Source organism: Sander lucioperca, chromosome 9, assembly GCF_008315115.2.
Source record: "Sander lucioperca isolate FBNREF2018 chromosome 9, SLUC_FBN_1.2, whole genome shotgun sequence".
In the NCBI taxonomy this organism is placed as follows: domain Eukaryota; kingdom Metazoa; phylum Chordata; class Actinopteri; order Perciformes; family Percidae; genus Sander; species Sander lucioperca.
The window spans coordinates 21510400-21537520 of NC_050181.1; the positions used below are offsets into that span (position 1 = coordinate 21510400).

General features: G+C 32.0%; 1 protein-coding gene across 3 annotated transcripts in view; it reads right to left on the bottom strand.

Moving 5' to 3' along the window:
• The window catches only part of LOC116052705 (M1-specific T cell receptor alpha chain-like), a 33618-nt gene extending 12561 nt beyond the window's left edge, over window positions 1-21057 (bottom strand). Inside the window, exon 1 of one of the 3 annotated variants that reach the window (XM_031303514.2) lies at window positions 20875-21057. In XM_031303514.2, the coding sequence (XP_031159374.1) occupies window positions 20875-20914 (40 nt within the window). In that variant the 5' untranslated portion in view covers window positions 20915-21057. Of the gene's footprint in view, window positions 1-11021; window positions 11200-16586; window positions 16705-20874 lie in introns of those variants that run through there. The other 2 variants (XM_031303512.1, XM_031303510.1) reach the window with 2 other exon arrangements.
• Between the last annotated feature and the right edge of the window lie 6064 nt (window positions 21058-27121).

A 27121-nucleotide genomic window follows, 5' to 3' on the forward strand; every position in this document is an offset into this window, starting at 1 on the left:
TAAGGTCTACAACTTATCAAAACCTACATTTACCGCTGATAAAGAAGGGCTTTTAGAGGAGTTTACATCTGAGAATAAAGTCTATGAAATATAAAGACACAGGATGTTTTCTGTCTGTGGCAATTTGTCTTAATTTTTTCAGAACGTCAGAGCTCAGCGGCCAAAACTCAGCGGTTCGTCAATAAATGTTGATGCTCTAGCAAAAGTAGAGTGCGGGAATATATCGTACGAACCCATTCATGAGAATGCGTTGAATTTCGTATCTAAAATATATATTACATTTTGATTGTTGTCAATCATTATTATGTCGCCACCTTTTTGTCGCAACCTGAGTTTTATTAAAAGGATATTTTAGTTGTTGGGTTATTCCTTTTTGTCGGTTTGACTCCCAGTCCAATTTTAACAAGAAAACTTTACAGCAAGTTGCATGTGTTTACTTGCTGTTCTTTTAACCCTCTGAGGTCTAAGAGCACTTTCACACATCTTCTTAAATTTACCTTTTTTAGGTATTTGCATATAACTGACCCCCGTGTTTCTGAAACAAATTCAGCTCTCCGTAAAGTGATGCCCACATTTTTTTCTAGAGCACTGTGTAAAGAGATAAATTGACGCTAAAGCTGAAATGTTGATGTTGGCTTTTTGAAATCCTTCAAATCTCTTTATGAAAACAAACTTTAACTTATGATGTGTTGTACGAATTGTTTCGGTGCTTGAAATGAGTTAACCAAAGTCTTTAGGTTCACAAAGTAGGGGTGATATATGATTACAATAGTAGATCAACTGTAGATGTTTGAAATGAAATGTAATATTGCTTTTTCAGTAGAAGTTTTGTCAAGCATCATTTGGATGGACGCGCTGGGACGTTGTTCGACCTCAGAGGGTTAAATGTTAGTATAATTTATATAATTTTATAATCTTACTTGTTTCTACAAGGAGAGTCGTTCCAGTGCTGAAGAAGAGCTTAACTCCAGCATTCACACACTGGAAACAGACTCAGCAAAAACACCTGGGGCCTCATGTTTAAAAGACTGCACAGCTTTCATACCTACAGAAATGCAGACTCACAGAAAATTGCATTTTTACTTCATTAGACTTGTGAGGATACTAGCTTGTTTTCCTCTTAAATGTTTAAATGGTTTCTACTCACTTCTTTCTAGTTTTTAGTTTGGTCCTTTTTCCAAATATCAGCCTCCTGTTTCACACACACCCTTGGTTTTTAGTCTACAACTTATCAAAACCTACATTTACTGCTGATAAAGAAGGTCTTTGAGAGGAGTTCACACCTGTTTTCATCTGTTATTGTTTTACAACATCCTACTGTTGATTTTTTGAGATAAAGAAAAATTATGATTTGTCTCGTCACAGTTACAATTCCCTTAAACAAAACCCTAATAATTACTCCTACAGTTTGAATCTATGGCTCCAAAGTGGATTAAAATACATTTGCATGTTTTTATTCATAGCGTACAAACGAGAGTCGAACGCTTCTGAAAGATAGTTTGACAGAAATGTACAAACTAAGTTAAAGGAACTGCAGAATAACAGAGCAAATACACCATTAATCTTCAGGTGAAGATATGAATAAAACAAACTTACGGGAATCTACTGTCAGTTTAGTGCCAGAACCGAAGAAGATCTTATAACCTCCAGATCCAGTCACACAGTGACAGCAACAACTACAGAAACACCGACAGCTCCTCAAAGAAATAAATCCGTAAAATAACAGAGAAACTTCTGGTAGCTCATTACCTGAACTTTGTCCCGTAATTAAAAACAGAATTGTTCTGTGTAGCTACAGTAAAAACATTTATTATTACATATTAATTAAAAGTCTCTCATACAAAGCTGCTCAATTAGTACACTTCTTAAAAAGAAATTGGTTCTTTCATTACTTTGGACGCTTGTTTCAATGTTTTTGCCACTTTTGACTCTCGCTAATTCAAGTACACTTTTCTTTCTTCTTTTTCTTCCCGTCTTTTTAGTTTGGCGCACAACTAGGCGGGCTGAAATGTATTATGAAGCTGCTCGTGAACATTTCATAAACTGTAGAACCAGGTATAAAAAGCTGAGTTATATTAAATCAACCATTATTTCTTACAAATGAAGAAAACATCGTACCTGATCCAACTATAAGCTTGGTGCCAGAACCAAAGATGAGCTTTGCATTCGAATTTCCAGTCACACAATGACAGACACAACTACGTAAACCCCAAGATCAATGACAGACTTTTTCACACTTCCACTTTAATGGTAAGAGCTAGGTATCGTCTTTTTTTGGTCACTTACGTTATTTAGCAAAGAAACCAAGGGGTTGACGGGGAAAGTCTTATTTTTGCTGACCGCTGTTTAATGCTGTTCAATGCTGTTTTTAATGATGACCTTTGGACACTATTTGTTCTAAGGCTGCACAGTATATCGTTTCTTTATCATCATCGCGATATCAGCTGGCGCAATAAACATCGCAGAAGACACTCAGAGATTTGTTGTGTCAGTTGAAAGTAAATATCAGCAGAAATCTGCACTTTAAAATGTAACTCATTCTTTTTAGTGCTGCCTTCTATATTCCATTCAATGTTCAATTTGTTCAGTTAAAGAAAGTTAGAAATGATTTCTTTTCATTTGTTTTAAACTCAACCAGCAGTTTGTTGTTTTAGCAGAATACTGGAAGCAGCAGAAATCTATGTATTTGTCACTATTTTGTTATCAAGATATTCAACAACATTATCACATATGTAACTCATATCGTGCAGCCCTAATTTGTACGCCTTTATACTTTTTTGTACGTGAAACACTTAAGGAGTTTATTGGGTACACAGCCTCAAAAATAAATCTACAAAACCAAAATCATTGGTTCTGTGAGTCATTAACAGCAGTTTAGTTTTCCCTACTCAGCTTCTCGGCAGCTTTTAAAGTTTTCAAATAGTTGCCTATGTTTATTTTTAATTAACTTCATTGGCTAAAAGTAATTTAGATTTACACAGTATCACTAACTCAAACATTCAAGAAATGCGTAAACAACAATGTCATTTTTTAGAAATGAAACGATAACACACAGCTGAAAATGTTGAGTGTAGAGAGTTACGTTACGTCAACCATCATTTCTCGCAAATTAATAAAATAACTTACTTGATTCAACTTTCAGTTTCATCCCAGAACCAAAGACGAGTTTTGAGTTTCCATAGTTAGTCACACAATGAGAAACCCAGCTGCGTAAACCCTGAGATCAGTGACAGAAACTATTTCCTCATGAAGACATTTAAAAGATAGACAAATACTCCTTTAGCTTAAAAGGATTTCAATTTAAGGATGAGAACTGTTTGTTAGGGAACGTTACAACCATTAGGGCACATTTGAGAAGTTTCTTACAATAGCCCTGTGCATTGCCAGAAAAGTCGGATTCATGTATTCCACTTGAAAGGATCACATATACTCTTATGAATATACATAATACAGCAGCCTATATGGATACCTTGCCAAGCCATACAGCAGATCTAATTTGAGTTGATATGCCACTGGTCACCAGGACAAACTATATTGCCTTTTTTTTAAACATACGTGGGTGGACTTTGATTTATGTCTTTGTAAGTTTATGTATTTTTCACTAAACAAATATTTGAAAATAAGAACTGCTACATATGACTAAAAACATCAAAGTAGTACCATGAACATGTATACAAAAGAACTGTCACATTTATGGGCGTGAAAGGGAGTTTACAATCCTTGTTTCTGTCTAAACTAAAGTTGTTGGTGTAGAACCAGCTGAAAAATGTTAAATCAGAGTTATAATGTATCAAACAATGCTTAGAAAAGAATAAAGTAACTTACTCAATTCAACGTTCAGTTTTGTGCCAGAACCAAAAATGATCTTGTTGCCGAAACCATTCACACAGTAAGAATCCAATTACATAAAACATAAGATCAACTCTGAGGTGAGAAGAGTTTCTGAGGCATCAAAACCAAAACAGGCAACAAACCATCAGTTCAGAAGCAAAAGTGCAAATATATATATATATATATATATATATATATATATATATATATATATATATATACACTTTCAATTACTATTAGTTTGTAACGTAATTCATAAAGTCAGTTGCTCTGGTAAAGCTGGGTTAAAATAATGGATTCTCTAATTAAAATTATCTTTGTTTGAGTGATCTAATATCGATTAATGAAACCCAGAAATGTCTCTTTTAATATCCTCCTTTTCAACATGGAGGTAGAAGTAAAAAGTCCTTTAAACTAACAGTTTGGGGCTCAGTTCTTAATGTAAACATTAACCTGGTACATTATATAACATACAGTATGTGAGAGTTGCTTTCTGCTTGAACAATTTACAGCAGAAGTTCTCTGAGAAACTTTTTAAATTGATTAATATATCTTTGTGCACAAGTTAATGATGGTTAGGGTTAGGCACATAGACGCTAATAACTTGTAACCCTAAACCAAGATCCATATCTTTTTAGGAACGTCTTGAATCTTGAATCATTTCCAGATACTATTTGTAAAAGCCTTCTGTTTTAAGCAGGACGCTTTGAGAACTACAGTATGTTCTGTACGTGATCTTGTAAATTTGTTGTTTTCGCAGTTTTTGTCGTTTTTTAAAATAAATAAATACGCTTAAAAAAAAAAAATGCTTTTTTTCCCTCAATGTTGTTGTCACTTTTATTGCAGATTTGGTGGCTTTAATTAGTTTTATTTAAACGTTTTTTTTCTGCCTTTTTTCTACATTTTTGTCGCTTTGCATGTAGCTTGCACTTAGTTTATATTTTTACTGACGGACTATAGATAACTGTATGATTACAGGGTTCTGTTAAACATATTAATTGCTCTTAAAGATATTCAGAATTATTTTAAGTTCATGTTGAATTCCTAAACGTTTCCTTTATGTGGCTTTTGTTTTTCCATCATCACATACATTGTGAATAGAGCTTTTTAAATTAATGCTTAACATAAAATATATATGTAATACTGTAAGTATGTAAGGCCGATGTAATACTCACTGCTTTCTACTGTTAGTTTGGTCCCTTTTCCAAAAATGAGTCTCCTGTCTCCTCCGGTAGTCACACAGATGATCTGATCTCAACAATAACTACATGGGCTGTTTCATTATCAAGATAGACTAATTACAGCCAAATAGACATTTCTATTTGCAAATTATTAAGTGAGATGAACCCATTACACTAAATAACATAATTTGATTCTTAATTCCTGCAGAAATTTGTAGAAAAATGGCGTACGGCTAAACAAATGTCAGACAGCAGTCTGCATTGTTTTTGTTTGTGTCTAATCATCATACTTTATCGCTCCTGTGTCTGAGAAATTAGAATTGTTGGGAGAATTAAGTTAAACCTGTTTGTTTGAGCTGGATGTCAGTGCAACTCCAGCTATTAGTTTGTTAACTTAAATCACCAAAAAAACTTATATTTAGTTTTACTTACTGGAGACGACTGTGAGTGTAATGCCAGATCCAAAGATGAGTTTAGACGCTCCAGAGTATGTCACACTCTGAGAAATCTTAACACATAAACCCAGACACGGACGACTGTAATCAGGAGATTACTTTCTATGAATTTTTGAAAAACCTTGGAGAGTCTAGGTAACTTTAAAGGGATAATCCATCCAATAAAACAACTAATACAATGGGGCATTGTGCAATCTATATCAGTATGTTATTAACTTGTGCAATAGGGCAAAGTGCACTCGCCCTCTTAATACCTAAGAACCTAACACTCATACTAACTTAATACCTAAGAACATAATACCTAATACTAACTTAATACCTTAACTTAATACTTACTACCTAAGAACGTAAGTATTTAATAGTAACCTAGCACCTAATACAAACTTAATACCTTAACTTAATATTAAGTACTTACCTAATACCTAAGAACTTAAGCACTTTAGCACCAAATTAGTTTGGTCACCAAATCCTAGTTTGTCGTGAACAACATTATTTGTTTGTTTGTTGTACTCTTTTATTATTTTTCCTATTGATTTATTGTGTGTATCAGAATTTAACATCAACCTGCCAAAGGGACTAAAGATGTAAATTAGTCACCAGCTATAATCTTGTATATTAATCAATTATAACATAAATGTTCATTAATATGCACTGTCCCTACTTTAAGTAAACACATTTCAAATCTCAATCTCAAAATGTACAAATCAAAGACTAAACTAGTTTTTCCACTTTGAAATCTGTACTATTTCAACTTGCCTAATGTCTTGTTTCAATGTATTGAAGGCTACATATTAAAAAAAATCAAATTTAGTTGTGTTTTGTGAAATGTCATTAAAAAAAGCATCAGAATAAGTTTTGTGGAAAAAAGCATAGAATGCAATCACAATAAATGAAGGATATTTTGTGCAGCCCTGCAGTATGTTATACATCTTATCTATCGCTGCGTGTGTCTGGGTCAGTTTTTGTCAATAACACTTTTTTTTAAAACAATTAAGACTCTCAATCGACACATTTCTAAATGTTATATCATGAAAATATGAATCTTACCAGAGTCAACAGTCAGTCTGGTTCCACTGCTCAAATAAAGTTTGTTTGCTCCCTGATTATTCACACTGTGACTCTTGTTGTGACAGAAACTGCTGCTGTTACTAAGGCAAGAAAACCTGGTTATTATTTACCATTTTTATTCATTTTTTTTTGCTTTAAATGTTCATTTCCACTCTCACTTTAATTTGTAACTGCAAATAATCCCTAGAGGGGAAATATCGCAGTAGAAGAATGCACTTATTTTTTGTTTTGTGTCTAGACTGAGACATTCAGGCTCATAACGAAAGTTGATTTTGAAATGTTAGAGGGGAAAAGATTTAAGACTAACACTAAGTGGCTTGTTAGATTTTGTTTGTTTATGTGATTCTATTTTATAAATATAATATGAATAAAATGTTAGATAGAGTTTTGTCTCAAGGAACAAGTGCTCATCCTTTAAGAAAATAGAAAATAAACTCAGAGATATTTCTGAAGTAGAAAGTAGATGGAAATCAGTCGATTTTGAAAACAAATTCATTTGTCTGTTTGTGTTTTTCTTTTCTTCTTTTATTACATACTGTTGATTGTTCGAGATAAATAACAAATATACTCATAAAGACTAAATGTTTAACATTTAGGCCATCTGTTTTAATCTAGATTATTTGTTAATATTTATAATAGTATGTTTACTATCTGTGTTACTTTATACATTCTTTAGATAATGCCCCATTTCACATATCACCAATATTTCTTAGGACTGTACTTTAAATTGTTTTGTGAATAAACTAAACTTATCTAAGACTAAACTATGCTGATGACATAATACTTTGTCAATATGTTCAATTACATTTAAAGGAATATATGGGATATATGAATAATATCAGATTGCATTTGACATTTAGCTGTCACATGTATAGCCATGCATGTTTTTACATTGACTTGTGTCAATACCAAAAAATACCTTCGCATGAACATTCAAAAAGCACAGTTGTCAACATTTCAATGTTTAATACTCACTGTTTTCTACATTTAGTTTAGTTCCTTCTCCAAAAAAGAGTTTAAAGTTTCCTCCTCCAGCAGTCACACAGTGAGTCTCATCTAAACAATTACTGCACAGACTTTTCATTAAGAAGCTACGCTGTTTATATAGCTTTTCTCCTAAAACAAAATCTACCTAAAAATGTGCTTTTTATCTGCAATAATTCATAAAATGTTACTGTGTTCTCGTAACGTGAGAGCCTTGTATCTGTCATGTCTTTGTTGTTGCAAACATTCTTGTTTTAGGTGCATTCTGATATTACTAGTGTTGGAGCCATAATAAGTGTATTTATAATTAATAGTTAACAATGGTCATTTCTAGTTTTTGTAAATAAACTAATCTTATCTAAAACTGAACTATGCTGATGACTTAATAATTTGTCAATATGTTTAATTACATGTAAAGAAATATATGGGATGTATAAATAATATCAGATTGCATTTGACATTTAGCTTTCACATGTATAGCCATACATGTTTTTACATTGACTTGTATCAATACCAAAAATACCTTCGCATGAACATTCACCAAGCAGTTTGTCAACATTTCAATGTTTAATACTCACTGTTTTCTACATTTAGTTTAGTTCCTTCTCCAAAAAAGAGTTTAGCGTTTCCTCCTGCAGCAGTCACACAGTGAGTCTCATCTAAACAATTACTGCACAGACTTATCATTAAGAAGCTACGCTGTTTTTTATAGCTTTTCTCCTAAAACATCAACAAATCTACCTAAAAATGTGCTTTTTATCTGCAATAATTCATAAAATGTTACTGTGTTCTCGTAACGTGAGAGCCTTGTATCTGTCATGTCTTCATTGTTGCAAACATTCTTGTTTTAGGTACATTCTGATATTACTATTGTTGATTATTTCTGTTGAAGGCTACCCACACATAATTTATTTTCTAATGTAATAAATCTTGTTTATTTTTTTCAATGTATGGGTCTCTGGGCAATGACAATAAAGGTTTATCTTATCTTAACTCTTGTTTACTTTTCTATTTAATTTTGAAATTATGAATTTTAGACTTTGGACTTGAAATTTGGAAACCTTTGAAATGACTGTCAAAGTATTATCATTCTCAGTGTGAACAGTTATTATTAGAGAAAGTTAAAGTTTATATGTTTCTGTTGAGAGTCAACCGTGGAGAATTTATTTATGACGTAGTAAGTCTTTTATATTTTGAATGGACTGTGAGGATCTTCGCGAGGGCTTTTTTTTCATACAAAGGTGTCACAATCATCCAAAAGGCAACATAGGAAACAAGTGAAGTCACCACGACAACTATCCAAAGCCAATACATAGATTATATAACATCACCATTCAATGTATTTGAAAACTGTAGAAATAAGACTTGTATGTTCATGTTATGCAGTGTATGATGCAGTGTATGATGCGGTGTATGTTCTGTCTTTTGCAATTGATCTAATTACTTTTTCTATTGTTTGTATTTGAGCGTCCGGTGGACATTTGAGTGACTACAATGCCAAATTACATGTGTATAAAATGTACTTACTGGAGTCAACCGTCAGTTTAGTGCCAGAGCCAAAGATGAGTTTAGCAACTCCAGAGCTAGTCACACTCTAACAAATCACAGCACAGAAACCTAAAGACGGACTAGTGCTAGGGATATGAACTCAAGATCTTCAGGGAATTCTACTTAACTGGAACGGGTATAAAACATGTAAACGTAAAGGTACTAAAATATATAAACGTGTGTATAAGAAAAGTCCTCTGGTGAGATGTGTTAAAATGTAATTTTTAAACTTTCAAAACGTCAATAAATTTAAGGTCCATTTAAAGTTTGGCATGTTTTTTTCCACAAATTCTATTTTGAATTGTCAATCACACTCCAACCCTAACCACACAGACATATCTGTGTATTAATAGTTTGTATGTCAGTATATTTTAACAGAAACTGTCCATGTAACGTGATTCACAGTTGTATTTTTGTTTATTACATTTGGAATTGCATCATTTGGGCTCCGACAACTTCTGTCAGCCACATTGGATCGTCTCCACGTTGTCATTTTTATTCCAAAGTTTGTCTTTTTCTACAACATTTTTTCTTTTCAATTCCCATGTTTTTGTTGTTTTCTTCAACATTTTTTAAGTTTTTGTTAAACGTTCTGTTTTATAACTGAAGCTACACCTCATGAACGTTTTTGATTATGTGTCAAAAGTCTGGGTAATGAGTGGCCAGAACCTTGTCTGTTATTTTAAGGATTTACTTCTTAGAGTGCAGACTCACTCTACACGTCATGCATAAGCCATTACAAAAGGTAAAGCCCTGGTTGTAGAAGTTAGTATGTTCACATTTAATAAAAGTATTTTCTGTTAACCAGTGTGAATATATTGCATGTGTCTGTCCTGTCGAGGTTTTAGTCTGACTTAAGACTTCTATTGCTTCCATTCCTCCAATAAAGTGATAAGTACCTTTGATTTATGTTCGCAATGTTGAGAAACGTCAAATTCCTTTTCTGATACAAACATGTTTAGTGAACTTTGTGTTGAGCTGTGTTGAGCACATATTTAATAGGCTGAGATATAATTCAGTATAAAGTATTGTCTTCCAACAATCTTATGTTCACCATATGTGACTTAAAAAAGAGCTAATATACACTAATAATTAAACATTAAAGTTTTATGATACTCACTGGCCTCGACAAATAGTTTGACTCCTTTCCCAAAAAGTATTTTCCAGGCTGCTGCCCCAGAGCCAGTCACACAATGTTTCTGCTCTGAACAATAACTAAACAGTAACCGATCATCTGCAAACAGTCGTATTATATTTGTGTTTTAGACATAATTGGCTGTTACTGGGTGTAAATGGGGTTAAATGTGCAACAAAAAGCATTTGAAGAGTCTTCGGTCTGCATGAAAGTAGTTTACAATAACAGGGTACACCCAGGATTCTACAAGTTAAATTTAAGACCTTTTTTAAATCCACCTAGGATAAAAACGTAATGGCAACTAAAAAGGAAAATCAGTATGGATTTTAAGCCCGAGAAAAGAAGTATTTACTGAATAACGTTTCCTGAATTTAAAACATTTTTGTGAAGTGTGTTTGCACTCTAATAACATAAAATGAATAATGTGAAATAAACGTCGGCTGTGAAACTACAAATACAAAATAAAGTTAATTTAAAATCAATAGTAATGAAGTATTGATACTCACCGGTTTCTACAGTTAGTTTGGTTCCTTCTCCAAAAATGAGTTTCAAGTTTCCTGATCCTTTCACACAGCTAATCTGAGCTTAACAATAACTGCCTCAACTGCTTCTGCTTCAATTAACACTAATTACACAACTTAATACAAACTAATGTAAATGGATGATTAAGATGTTAAAGCAGTAAACACATTTTGCACATCGGTTTTGTAATTTGCACATAAAATCACTTTAATTAATTAATTTATCCTGTCTTGGTGTTAACAACTAACAAATATGTCTTAATGTTATGTTTTAATATTGTGAGTTATTAATACTTACAGGTTTCTACAGTCAGTTTGATTCCTTCTCCAAACAACAGTTTATAGTTTCCTGATCCACTAGTCTCACAGTGGATCTGACTTTGACAAGAACTGCTTCTACTTAAACCTGCTTGAATAACAACAACTAATGCAGCCAATCTACACAAATCAATAACTATCATATAAATCAAATTAAAGGTACAAAAGGGTTACAAATGTTTTTCTAAAAGAGTGATTCATCATAGTATGAGGAAGGCAAAGTAATTGAGTAAATTACTAACTTTCCTACAACACTTTTGTCGCTTTGTATGACGTTTTTGTCACTTTCTACGAAGTTTTTGTCCCCTTTTTGCCCCCTTTCTACATAGTATCGGCTGTGAGCCCATTTGGGCATGTTTTAACTGATCGGAGATCGGCAGTGAATTACTCTGATCGTTTGCATCAGCTGAGCAGAATTTGCGGCTGAACGTAAACTCGCAAGTAGCTCGGCATTACTTATCAATGTGGCTAAAATGTCAGCAGTGTGGTGACAGTATTTTATATATCAATCAATTTAGAGGTAAACAGAGTTACACATTTGTTTTACCAAAAGAGCAATTTATCAAAGTAATAAGAAGGCGAAGTTATCAAGTGAATTACTAAATGTTAAAAGAAAAGTTTGGCACAACTTGCTGCACTAAAAATGTCTATTATATCCATACAGACATCCTAGATGTTACAAACTAGAAGAAGCCTTCTAATCTTTGTTTTCTGCTAACATGTTGCAGGGTTTGGCTGTTTTGCGTATATGTGAAGTTTAAAATTAACATTTCTGCAACACCACCACCAACATCTACAAAATGAGATTTTCAGAATTATGTTTCGTGAGTTAATGTTAACTTACTTGAGCTGACTGTCAGTTTTGTGCCTGAACCGAAGACGAGTTTACCGAAAGAGTCAGTCACACTGTGACGAACGCAGCGACACAAACACACCGAGACAACAGCTAACAAGCAGCTGCTCTGTCTCTAAATCCAGCAGATTTTATAAAACGGTTTCCTTCAGGATTTTTTATGAAAATCGGCCACTGCTAATATTTAAGGCAAGTGCAGTAAAAAGGCTCAAACCTGACACATTTCACTGACTGTATAGAACAATAACCAACTGAGTTGCATCCGTTTGTCTTTAAACCAATAACATATCCTTGCCATCCCAGATAATGTACATTAGTGACACTTTAACAACAAAAACAGGTTTGATTCTTCCTTCAAAAATCTAATTTAAAGCATCATTTTCACAGTCTTAATGCGGCAACAAACTTAATTGCATCATCTGCAAATTATTGAAGTTTTAGACACGACATTTGGATTAAAGTGTTAAATTATTTGTTCTTCTTTTGAGTCATTGTTTACAAATTACAAACTTACTGGAGACATTAACTTTGATGGTTTTCTAAAGGGCCCCAAAAAAACAATATCATTATTTCCAATTATTCAGGCTGCCATTTTAACTCCGGGCAAACGCCAGCATGGTGTACATAGAATATCCATTTTTCAATTGAAAGATTTGTATTTTGAATACTCACTGCTCTCTACAGTTAGTTTCATCCCTTTTCCAAAAATGATCTTCCAGTTTCCAGACGTAGTCACACTGACAGTTTGATCTGAACAATAACTACATCAACCATTTCCCTTTGCACTTACAGGACTTACAGATCACAAATCATAAGTTATTCTTCAAAAGATTACTACGGACTGAATGTTTTACGCATTATATGTTTAAGAAATGACTTTCAGGCTCAAAACGAAAGTTGTTTTTGAAATGTTAGAGGGGAAAAGATTTAAGACTAAAACACTACGTGGCTTGTTAGATTTTGTTTGTTTATGTGAATCTGTTTTATAAATATAAAATGTTAGTAGATAGAGTTTTGTCTCAAGGAACAAGTGCTCATCTAACAAAATAGAAAATAAACTCAGAGATATTTCTGAAGCAAAAAGTAGATTCAAATCAGTCGATTTTGAAAACAAATTGATTTGTCTGTTTGTGTTTTTCTTTTCTTCTTTTATAACATACTGTTGATTGTTCAAGATAAATAACAAATCTACTCATAAAGACTAAATGTTTAACATTTAGGCCATCTATACAGGCAACCCGAATGCTTTGGAATAAGTATTTTAAACTTAAAACGCAAAATACTGACTTTTTAATACTTAATATTATTCAATTTAATATTTTTGAGTTGCATTTACTGATAATATTTGAGTTGGCTTGATTAGTAAACATAAAAAAATACAAGTTAACGTTACTATAACCTCAGTCTAACCTCAGTCTGTTGAGTTTATAAACTCAAAAACATTGTGGCCTCAATTTAGCTTACTTTTTGGGGTTTACAGTGTGAAGATGTAAATCGAATATTGTAAATGAACAATGTGTTTTTTGGCAGATGAAGATGTAAAATCTGTTTCTCTTTAGATTGTTTACTTGTTGAAAATGTCCCGCACACTGTCCATAACGTATACAAATACTTTATTTCACAACGTTTCAGGTCTGTGTGACCGAAACATTGTGAAATAAAGTATTTGCATGCGTAATGGGCAGTGTGCAGGACTTTTTCAACAAGTCTTACTGGTAACTTTTACCTTTTCCTACGCATCTGCCCCAAAACAGAAGTGTGCAAAAGCGTTTTTGAATCTTTAGACTGTTTAACATCTAAAAACTGCAGAGATACTTTAAAAATGTAACTTTATACTCACTGGATTCAACAGACAACTGTGTTCCTTCACCGAAAACTAGTTTTCCGGCTCCAGTCTGAGTCACACAGTGTTTCTGCTCTCAGCAACAACTTCACACCGATGAATATTATCACATCGTCTCTTAGATTAAATTATCTGTTTGTTTGTTCTAGGTCTCACATTTTATAATAAAGTCAAAACATTATTATTTAATGTCTCGCATAATAGATTCCCCCCCTAAAAGGCCCATTCTTTAAAATAAAAATATATGAGTTATAGCGAATCACTGTCTCAGGTAAACACATTCTAGTTTGGTGATTTTCATTCATGTTAGATGAGCTCAACGTTGACATATTACATTATTACAACGTTTAATTTATAATTTATAATACTAAACTTTGTGATGAAACTTTTTGTTTGACATGTCTTTTTACTTGCTTTATTTATTATTATTTTTTATATATACATTAAACATTTTGTGGGTTATGTTTACATGTTTGTTTGTTTGTTTGTTGTTTTTTTTGTGGCCGATGTTTTTGTGTTTTCTCTTTAGTATAAGTGTAGGACAATTTTAGGCGTCTTTCCTCTCCTGCATTGTAATTGCTTGTTTTCCTACTTTATACTTTGTGCATATAAACTAAACTATCATGTAAAGTTATATTATGGAAACAGCAGATTTGACAGAAAAAGATAAATTGATAATCTTAATACTCACTGTTCTCTACAGTTAGTTTAGTTCCGTCGCCAAAAATGACTTTGTTGTTCCCAGAAAGAGTCACACAGTAGATGTGATCTGAACAATAACTACGTGACTAATTCCTTCATGAACAAACACTCATTAGAGATGACAAAATATAAAAGTTAAAAACTGAAACAGTACATTTGTATTTGGCTTGGTAGTATTTGGACTTAAGCACTATAATTATTAAATGTTACATGTTGGCATCTTTTTTGTATTGCCATGTCTGCGACAACTCGCAGTTAAAGGGTAACTTTGTTTTATTTCATGACCTGGACCCTATTATCTCATGTGTTTGTGTCTACATGACTGATGGGAACAACAATCTTTGACATTGGTCCAGTATTAATTAGTTAGCGTCCACTAAAAGTTCTGTTGTTGCTGCTGACAGACTCAGATTATTATTCTAAGTGTCTGACAACATTATGAAAGGATCCCTACAGAGATAGACCTTTTAGTTAAAGAGTAAGATCCTTTTTGTTTAACATGAAACAGCCCCGAAATCACCATCACCAAACCCACCAGACTCCATGTAAATAATCAGCACTTTTATCATCGTAAAACACACTTCATTCAAAGGGGACAGAAACTAAATAAAACTATCAAAAGCCATCTTGGTTCATCTTTCCACTGTTCCAACAATCACCACTCTGGTTTGGTTGAAATAAACCCTTAATTCACCCATTTACATGTGGAAATATGCTGGCTCTATAGACGCTAAAAGTAGTGATTATTTACATGGAGTCTGGTGGAAATATGCTGGCTCTATACATGCTAAAAGTCCTGATTATTTACATGGAGTCTGGTGGAAATATGCTGGCTCTATACATGCTAAAAGTCCTGATTATTTACATGGAGTCTGGTGGAAATATGCTGGCTCTATACACGCTAAAAGTCCTGATTATTTACATGGAGTCTGGTGGAATTTGGTGATGGTGATTTCGGGGCTGTTTCATGTTAAACTAAAAGGATCTTACTCTTTAACTAAAAGGTCTATCTCTGTAGGGATCCATCCCATAATGTTGTCAAATACTTAGAATAATAATCTGAGTCTGTCAGCGGCAAAAACTGAATTTTTAGTGTACGTTAACTGACGCTGAACATCTACCCGTTAACGTCAAGTTTAAAGTCCACTGTTTTAAAGAGTTTAACATTAACATTTAACTTCAGCTTTTGTGATCTTGTGAGAAAACATTTGGAGATGATGGAATTAAGCTCTTTTTCTTTTTCAAATTAAAACAAATGTAACTGGACTTACTGGCTTCAACGTTGAGTCTGACCCCCGAACCAAAGATCAGTTTGTAAGTTCCAGTATTCACACAACACGAAATACCGTTACATAAACTCACACAGGGAAGCAAACAATAACCTTCACTTACTCCAAAGAAAGAAGGAAATCTGACATTAACATAAACTTAATAAGAATTAATCTGCAGAACTGTGATCAACATAAACATTGACTCTGCATTTCTTTTATGATTTAGTATATTTACTGTCAACTTTAACTTTGAGCTTCAAACAACTTTGCAATTATTTTCCTGACGTTTTTCTTTCTGACGTTTGTCGCTTTTGACATTTTTTATTTGACGTTTTTTTTTTTTTTGCTTTTTTTTTTATTTTTGAGTTTTTTCCGATTATCATTGTTTTGCCGTTTTGTGGGGTTTCTTTTTTTGGGGGGGGGTTTGTCATTTTTTTTGTTTTTTGTCATTTTGTTGCTGCTTATTTATTTCTTTTTGGGGGTTTTTTTGTCGCTTTTTTGTTTGGTTTTTGTCGTTTTTTTTTACGTTTGGTGCCCCAAAACTCAATAGAAGTAATCATTAATTTTACCTGGGAAGAATGTTGTATCCATATAACGTACATCCATGCATCCATGTTATTTTTGGGCAATTTGGTTGAACGAAACCCATATTTCTGATATTAAAAACTTTTAAAAACAGGTAAAATTTGACCCGATGACAACACAAGGGTTAAACATCTTTGCAGTCAGATTTTCACCGCAAAAGAATTCAACTTACTGGCATTAACGTGAAGTTTGGTGCCGCTTCCAAAGATTATCTTGTTCACAGTCACACAGTCTGAAGCCGCAATGCACAAACTTCACTGACTTTAGATTTTAGATTCATATATTACTCACAGGGTTCAATGTTTAGTCTGGTTCCTCTTCCAAAGATTATCTTTTGAGTCGTAATCACACAACATGAAGCATCGTAACATAAACTCTCTGAACCTAACTCCATTCAGAAAAACATAGTTTTAACATTTGACTGAATGATTAAAATCAGACACAAAACAAAGTTGAGTTAATGTTTCAACTAAATGTTTCCCTGGTCTCTAGATATTGACTGTTTGGATTTGACATTTTGTTTATTTTTTAGTCTTTTTTTGGTCTTATATTTGTGTTTTTTTGGCTTTTTTGTCACTTTTTTGTTGTCCAAACAACACAAGTAAAGTTAGTTTTAAAAGATGCATCATATAAATAATGTTTATAATCTCAATCAGTTACTTACAGGGTTCAATGTTTAGTCTGGTTCCTCTTCCAAAGATTATCTTATTCACACCGTCATTAGTCACACAACATGAAGCATCGTAACACAAACTCTCTGAACCAAACTCTATTCAGAAAAACATCATTTTAACATTTAAAACTTCTGTCTGAATGAAATCTAAACGTCTAAAGTTTCCTGTAAAGATACTAAACAAAGTGATTTAGTGTTTAATCTTAAATAAGGAAATTATGGATCCTTTTTGTTACTTTTCTTAAAGGTTGTTGTACTTGTTACTTCCAGAAGTTTGGTTGGATTTCATGTTTAGGTTTGACTTTTTGACACTTTTTTCAACTTTGTCATTTATCAAACTTAAAAAGAAAAGTTTTTGTCGCGTTTTGTCAACTTTTTCACCTTTCGAGCCGAGCTTTTTAACTTTAAATAACATTTAAACCAGTTTTTTTCACCCCAGAATGAATATAAATCAACTTACTGTCATTAACATGAAGTTTGGTGCCGCTGCCAAAGATTATCTTGTATTGACCTCCAGTATTCACACAACATGAAGCCTCGTAACACAAACTCTCTGAACCAAACTACATTCAGAAAGAATGTTATTTTAGACATAAAGTTCCCGATCTTATTTAAAATGTCTGCCTTTATGGATGTATTTATGATCATAATGTTTAACAATCATAAAGTTAAAATTTGACCCGTTTTAAAGACTAAAAACTTAAAAAAGCGTAAAAAAAAAAAACCATCAAAAAATAGCTGAAATCTTGCCTATAAGGAACCACGTGTTAGTTATTCTGATTTTATTAATCTACATTTATAGATGTTTTTATGTTTCAGATTGAAATGATAAAAACAAACCGTTAAGTTTCATTAAAGCGTCTTTAAATGTTTGAATAACTCGCAGCTTTTAGATAAAACTAAAAACTTCAGATTCAAGTTTTTCACCAACTATGTTTTTGTTGAATTGTTGTTTAATTTGTGCTGCTCCATATTAATCATATTTTATATGTATATATTTCTACTCACAGGGTTCAATGTTTAGTCTGGTTCCTCTTCCAAAGATTATCTTAAATCCACCGTCAGTATTCACACAACATGAAGCATCGTAACACAAACTCTCTGAACCAAACTCTATTCAGAAAAACATCATTTTAACATTTAAAACTTCTGTCTGAATGAAATCTAAACGTCTAAAGTTTCCTGTAAAGATACTAAACAAAGTGATTTAGTGTTTAATCTTAAATAAGGAAATTATGGATCCTTTTTGTTACTTTTCTTAAAGGTTGTTGTACTTGTTACTTCCAGAAGTTTGGTTGGATTTCATGTTTAGGTTTGACTTTTTGACACTTTTTTCAACTTTGTCATTTATCAAACTTAAAAAGAAAAGTTTTTGTCGCGTTTTGTCAACTTTTTCACCTTTCGAGCCGAGCTTTTTAACTTTAAATAACATTTAAACCAGTTTGTTTTTCACCCCAGAATGAATATAAATCAACTTACTGTCATTAACATGAAGTTTGGTGCCACTGCCAAAGATCATCTTATTCACACTTCCAGTAGTAACACAAACTCACTCAACCAAACTCCATTCAGAAAAACATAGTTTGAAACTTAATTATCTTTACTTTATTTAAAATATCTGCAGTTATGGATGTATTTATGATCATAATGTTAAGGGGTTTTTTTTTTCTCGATTTTTTTTTTTTTTCTTTAACGTTTTTGGCTTTAAAGCTTTGCTCTTTAACTTTAAAGGAACATTTCAACTTTAGATTTTCAACTGAATGTTAACACATCTGCACCTGAAGCAGAAACACAGAAAACACTAAATTCTGCTGATTTTCCTTCATGGATCAACGCTTTTTTAAATAATCTGCAGGTTATATTTTTGGATTTCTGGGTAATAATCTAAATCAGTTACTCACGGGTTTCAATGTTTAGTCTGGTTCCTCCTCCAAAGATTATCTTATTCCCATCATTCACACAACATGAAGCATCGTAACACAAACTCTCTGAACCAAACTCCATTCAAAAAAACATCATTTTAACATTTAAAACTTCTGTCTGAATGTAATCATAAATGTCTAAAGTTTCCTGTAAAGATACTAAACAAAGTGTTTTAGTGTTTAATCTTAATTAAGGAAATTATAGATTGTTTTTGTCAATTTCTTAAAGTTTTTTTACTTGTTGCTTCCAGCAGTTAGGTTGGATTTCATGTTTATGTTTGACTTTTTGACGCTTTTTTTTTTAAATCAACTTTTTTGTAACATTAACGTATTTTTTTTTTACGTTTTTGTTGCTTTTTTGTAAACTTTTTTAGCTTTCAAGCTGAGCTTTTTGACTTCAAATAACATTAAACCAGTTTTTTTTCACCCCAGAATGAATATAAATCAACTTACTGTCATTAACATGAAGTTTGGTGCCACTGCCAAAGATTATCTTATACCCAGTAGTCACACAACATGAAGCATCGTAACACAAACTCACTCAACCAAACTCCATTCAGAAAAACATAGTTTTAACATTTGAGACTTTGTTGTCAAATTTTTTGTCACTTTTTTAAAGTATTTTAGTTTTTGTTGGGTTTTTTTCAAAGTCTTTGTCGCTTTTGGTCTACTTTTTTAGCTTTTGTGCCGATCTTTTTAACTTTAAATAACATTTAAACCATTTTTTCTTACAGGGTTCAATGTTTGATCTGAGTAAAGATACTAAACAAAGTGTTTTAGTGTTTAGTCGATACGCTGATGATTCTGTTTTTTATCTTTTTAATCTTCTATTCTGATTTTGTGTGAACAACAAAAGTAAAGTTAGTTTTTAAAGATGTTCCATATAAATAATGTTTGTATATATTTCTACTCACAGGATTCAACGTTTAGTCTGGTTCCTCTTCCAAAGATCATCTTAAACTGACCTCCATCAGTCACACAACATAAAGCATCGTAACACAAACTCACTCAACCAAACTCCATTCAGAAAAACATTATTTTAACATTTGAGACTTTTTCGTCAACTTTTTTGTCACTTTAACGTATTTAAGTTGTTGTCGCTTTTTGTCAACTTTTTTAGCTTTCGAGGCGATCTTTTTAACTCTAAATAACATTTAAACCAGTTTTTTCTTACATGTTTTATCTGAGTAAAGATATTAACCAAAGTGTTTTAGTTTTTAATCTTTAGATTGATACGACGTTTTTTTGTCGCTTTTGTGTCGCTTTTTTTGTCATTTTTTGTCACTTTTTGGGTCACTTTTTTTGTGGCTTGAATCATGTCCATCACTGTCAGCATCTTTTTATTTCTCTTTTCTTATCTTCTACTCTGGTTTTATAAATATTCAGTCAAACAAAAAACTGTAAAGTTAGTTTTTAAAGATGCTTTTTATAAATTATATATATAAAAAAATACTAAAACTTCATATTTAAGTGTCTCCCAACAATGTAACAATGAATCTAGTTTTGTGCTGATTAAATGACCCCCAAAAATAATAATATTTTAGATTTATATCAGTTACTCACAGAATTCTGCAAAATCTGCTTTTTTGACTTTTGACGTTTTTTGTTGTTGCTTTTGGACGTTTTTTTGGTTGCAAAAAAGTTACTCACAGGGTTCAATGTTTAGTCTGGTTCCTCTTCCAAAGATTATCTTAGCTGCTCCTCCAGCATTCACACAACATGAAGCATCGTAACACAAACTCAACTCAACCAAACTCCATTCAGATAAACATAGTTTTAACATTTAAGACTTCGTCGCTTTTTGTTGCATTTTTCAACTTTTTGTGGGTTTTTTTGTCGCATGAATAATTTCCATCACTGTCAGCAGTTGTTAACGTCTCTTTTTTATCTGCTACTCTTATTTTGTAAATAGTCAAACTGTAAAGTTTGTTGTTAAAGTCGCTCTGATATAAATACATATTATGACAATTTATATTCTACTCACAGGGTTCAATATTTAGTCTGGTTCCTCTTCCAAAGATCATTTTGTATTGACTTCCAGAAGTCACACAACATGAAGCATCGTAGCACAAACTCACTCAACCAAACTCCAGTTACAAATCATTCATGTTTTTGTGTCGCTTTTGTGTTGCTTTTTTGTCATTTTTTTGTCGTTTTATTGTGGCTTGAATCATTTCCATCAATGTCAGCATCTTTTTATTTCTCGTTTCTTATCTTCTACTCTGGTTTTATAAATATTAAGTCAAACAAAAAACTGTAAAGTTAGTTTTTAAAGATGCTTTTTATAAATTATATATAATAAAAACTAAAACTTCAGATTCAAGTGTTTCCCCAACAATGTAACACTGAATCTAGTTTTGTGCTGATTTAATGAGCCTCATATTAATAATATTTTACATTTATATCAGTTACTCACAGGGTTCAATGTTTAGTCTGGTTCCACTTCCAAAGATCATCTTTAATCCACTGCCAGCATTCACACAACATAAAGCATCGTAACAAACTCTCTCAACCAAACTCCACTCAGAAAAACATAGTTTTAACATGTAACTGAATGATTAAATTCAGACACAAAACAAAGTTGAGTTCATGTTTCAACTAAATGTTTCCCTGGGCTCTAGATATTGATTCTTTGGATTTGACGTTTTGGTCACTTTTTTGTCTTTTTCTGGTCTTATATTTGTCTTTTTTTGTTGTCCAAACAACACAAGTAAAGTTAGTTTTAAAAGATGCTTCATATAAATAATGTTTATAATCTAAATCAGTTACTCACAGGGTTCAATGTTTAGTCTGGTTCCTCTTCCAAAGATCAGCTTATTTTGATTTGCACCTCCAGTCACACAACATGAAGCATCGTAACACAAACTCAGAGACAAACTTATGCAGAAAAATGTCACTTTTTGAAAGTTTTTTGTCGCATTTTTGTCGCTTTCTTGAGCGTCATTATTTTTGTCATTTTTGTCGCTTAAATCATTTCCATCACTGTCAGCATCTTTTTATTTCTCTTTTCTTATCTATTTTCATTCTGGATCAACGCTTTTTTAAATAATCTGCAGGTTATATTTTTGGATTTCTGAGTAATAATGTAAATCAGTTACTCACATGTTTCAATGTTTAGTCTGGTTCCTCCTCCAAAGATTATCTTGTATTGACCTCCAACATTCACACAACATGAATCATCGTAACACAAACTCTCTGAACCAAACTCCATTCAGAAAAACATCATTTTAACATTTAAAACTGTCTGAATAAAATCTAAAATGTCTAAAGTATCCTGTAAAGATACTAAACAAAGTGTTTTAGTGTTTAATCTTAATTAAGGAAATTATGGATCCTTTTTGTCATTTTTCTTCGAGGTTTTTACTTGTTGCTTCCAGCAGTTAGGTTGGATTTCATGTTTAGGTTTGACTTTTTGACACTTTTTTCAACTTTGTCATTTATCAAACTTAAAAAGAAAAGTTTCTGTCGCGTTTTGTCAACTTTTTCACCTTTCGAGCCGAGCTTTTTAACTTTAAATAACATTTAAACCAGGTTTTTCTGACAGGGTTCAATGTTTGAGCTGAGTAAAGATACTAAACAAAGTGTTTTAGTGTTTACTTGATACGCTGATGATTCTGCTTTTTATCTTTTTAATCTTCTATTCTGATTTTGTGTGGACAACAAAAGTAAAGTCAGTTTTTAAAGATGTTCCATATAAATAATGTTTGTATATATTTCTACTCACAGGGTTCAACATTTAGTCTGGTTCCTCTTCCAAAGATTATCTTTTGACTCGTAGTCACACAACATGAAGCATCGTAACATAAACTCACTCAACCAAAATCCATTCAGAAAAACATTGTTTTAACATTTTTGACTTTAGTGTGAAAACAATAAGATGTTATTTATATATTAAATGTATATTAGAAATAAAAATATAAATTGTGTACAGTTCAGTAGACACAGATTAGTTTTATCTCATTTTTAGGACCACATGAAATTTACAGACGCAGAATTCTGCAAAATTTGCTTTTTTGACTTTTGACGTTTTTTCGTTGTTGCTTTTGATGGGGTTTTTTTTGGTTGCTTTTTATTCTAATTGTTGTTGCTTTTTTATTCCTTTTTGTCATTTTCTTGTCGCTTTTGCAGATTTTCCATCTAGATCAACGCAAAAAAATTTTTTTTTAAATCTGCAGATTATATTTTTGGGTCTAAATCAGTTACTTACAGGGTTCAATGTTTAGTCTGGTTCCTCTTCCAAAGATCATCTTAGCTGCTAATCCGCCAGCATTCACACAACATGAAGCATCGTAACACAAACTCAACTCAACCAAACTCCATTTCGAAAAACATAGTTTTAACATTAGAGACTTTGTTGCTTTTTTGAGGCATTTTTGTCACGTTTTTGACGCGTTTTTGTTACTTCTTCAATTTGTTTGTGTTTTTGTTGTCGCTTGAATAATTTCCATCACTGTCAGCAGTTGTTAACTTCTCTTTTTTATCTGCTACTCATATTTTGTAAATATTCAGTCAAACTCTGTAAAGTTTGTTGTTAACGTCGCTCTGATATAAATACGTATTATGAAGATTTATATTCTACTCACAGGGTTCAATGTTTAGTCTGGTTCCTCTTCCAAAGATTATCTTAGCTGCTGCACCTCCAGTATTCACACAACATGAAGCATCGTAACACAAACTCAACTCAACCAAACTCCATTCAGAAAAACATACTTTTAACATTGGAGACTTTGTCACTTTTTTGTCACTTTTTTCAACATTTTTGTGTTTTTTGTTGTTGCTTGAATCAGTCATTTCCATCACTGTCAGCAGTTGTTAACTTCTCTTTTTTATCTGCTACTCTTATTTTGTAAATGTTCAGTCAAACTCTGCAACATTTGTTGTTAAAGTTGCTCTGATATAAATACGTATTATGATGATTTTCTGAGAAATAAAAGGATTATAATAGTTCCTCCTGTATTCGAACAACATGAAGCATCGTAACACAAACTTAATTCAACCAAACTCCATTCAAAAAAACATCACTTTGGATTCAATTCAATGTTCAATGTGTTCAGTAAAAGAAAGTTTACAAAGTCTCTTAGTTCATTCTGGAGATACGATTATTTCACCTGACAACATTCTGAAGCATAAGACAACTTAAGTCTTACAGTTACACTTTAAAAAATAAAAACTAACTTGTAATATTAAGTGAACCGTTGAGATATTAAGGTGGTTTAGTGATGATTATTGTGATCAATGTTTTCCTGTAAAGTTTGCTTTTAAAGACGCTTAATTTAGATATCATAAGATTAGGATTTATATATGTTATATACTGTATATAATATAAAGATACATCATATCAATAATATATTATTATGTTTATGATGTACTTACAAGGTTCAATGTTTAGTTTGATTCCACTTCCAAAGATCATCTTATATCCAGTATTCACACAACATGAAGCATCATGACACAAACTCAACTCAACCAAACTCCATTTACAAATCAATCTTGTTTTTTTTGTCAATTTTTTGTAACTTTTTAGTACCTTTTGTGATTTTTTTGTCACTTTTTTTAGTTTTTTTGTAGTTTTTTGTCACTTTTTTGTCACTTTTTTGTCGCTTGAATCATTTCCATCACTGTCAGCATCTTTTTATTTCTCTTTTCTTATCTACTACTCTGGTTTTATAAATATCCAGAAACAACTGCAGAGTAAAGAAATGAACCAAATTTAATTTTAAAATCTTTGTTTTTTAACATTTGAGATACAAATATAAATTGTGTACAGTACAGTAGACACAGAATGGTTTTTATGTCATTTTTAGGGCCACACGAAATTTGCAGATGCAGAATTCTTTTTTCCACAAAATTTTGGGAAATATTTCTGACTTTTTTTGTCGATTTTGTTGAAAATTTTCTGGGTTTTTTTTTACACTTTTTTCTGCGTTTTTATCGCTTTTGACATTTTATGTTGCCTTTTTTCGACTCCGCTGAGTGACGAACTGAACCAAACTTAATTTAGAAAACTATGATTTTTACACGTAACTGAAGATTACATTCTAGTTACAAAAACAAAGCTGCTATCTGCACATTTTACACCTTTGATACACTTCAGATTATTACTAAACTTCCCCAGCGGATTACTGATATTAAGAGAATTATTTTTTGTATTAACAGTTTTCCTGAAATGTTTACATTTAAATATGTAAATGAGGAGTTTTCTAATGATAACTTCTAGTGAATTTAGGAGGAATCTACAGACACAAATACACAGTGTGTTAGTCTGAAAGAAGACATGTTGTGGAAGATATAACCCAAAAACTCTAAACTAAAACATGATGTTTTTGCCTGAAGAGTCTCTCGTTAAACACGGAAGTTCAGATAAATCAGCTTATCTTTTCTGACTTTGTGTGAATCACACACATTTGTTTTTAAAGATGTTCATATAAAAAACATTTATTATATTTATGATTTACTTACAGGGTTCAATGTTTAGTCTGGTTCCTCTTCCAAAGATTATCTTATCCAGACCAGTATTCACACAACATGAAGCATCATAACATAAACTCACTCAACCAAACTCCATTCAGAAAAACATAGTTTTAACATTTGAGACTTTGTCGTCAACTTTTTTTGTCACTTTTTTGAAGTATTTAAGTTTTAGTCGCTTTTTGTCAACTTTTTTAGCTTTCAAGGCGATCTTTTTAAATTTAAATAACATTAAAACCATTTTTTTCTGACAGGGTTCAATGTTTGATTTGAGTAAAGATACTGAACAAAGTGTTTAGTTGATACGCTGATGATTCTGCTTTTTATCTTTTTAATCTTCTGATGAATTCTGATTTTGTGTGAACAACAAAAGTAAAGTTAGTTTTTAAAGATGTTCCATATAAATGATGTTTGCATATATTTCTACTCACAGGGTTCAATATTTAGTCTGGTTCCTCTTCCAAAGATGATCTTAAATCCTCCATCATTCACACAACATGAAGCATCGTAACACAAACTCAACCAAACTCCATTCAGAAAAAAACATAGTTTTAACATTTGACTGAATGATTAAATTCAGACACAAAACAAAGTTGAGTTAATGTTTCAGCTAAATGTTTCCCTGCTCCTAGATATTGATTGTTTGGATTTGACGTTTTGGCGTTTGACGTTTTGGTCACTTTTTTGCTCTTAAATTTGTCTTTTTTGTCACTTTTTTGTTATTATTATATTGTTGTTATTGTTAATATGCTTCATATAAATAATGTTTATAATGTAAATCAGTTACTTACAGGGTTCAATGTTTAGTCTGGTTCCTCCTCCAAAGATCAGCTTATTTACATTTGCTCCAGAAGTCACACAACATGAAGCATCGTAACACAAACTCTCTCAACCAAACTCCATCAGAAAAACATAATTTTAACATTTGAGACTTTGTCGTCAACGTTTTTATCACTTTTTTTTAAGTATTTAAGTTTTTGTCGGTTTTTGTGAACTTTTTTAGCTTTCGAGACGATCTTTTTAACTCTAAATAACATTTAAACCAGTTTTTTCTTACAGGGTTCAATGTTTGATCTGAGTAAAGATACTAAACAAAGTGTTTTAGTGTTTAATCTTTAGATACGCTGATGATTCTGCTTTTTATCTTTTTAATCTTCTATTCTGATTTTGTGTGAACAACAAAAGTAAAGTTAGTTTTTAAAGATGTTCCATATAAATAATGTTTTTTATATATTTCTACTCACAGGGTTCAACATTTAGTCTGGTTCCTCTTCCAAAGATCATCTTAAATCCACCGCCAGCATTCACACAACATGAAGCATCATAACACAAACTCAGAGTCAAACTCAACCAAACTCCATTCAAAAAAACATTGTTTTAACATGTAACTGAATGATTAAATTCAGACACAAAACAAAGTTGAGTTAATGTTTCAACTAAATGTTTCCCTGGTCTCTAGATATTGATTGTTTGGATTTGATGTTTTGATCACCTTTGCTCTTAAATTTATTTTTCTTGTCACTTTTTTTGTTGTCCAACCAACACAAGTAACGTTAGTTTTAAAAGATGCTTCATATAAATAATGTTTATAATGTAAATCAGTTACTCACAGGGTTCAATATTTAGTCTGGTTCCTCTTCCAAAGATTATCTTATTCCCATCATTCACACAACATGAAGCATCGTAACAAACTCTCTGAACTAAACTCCATTCAGAAAAACATAATTTTAACATTTAAAACTTCTGTCTGAATGAAATCTAAA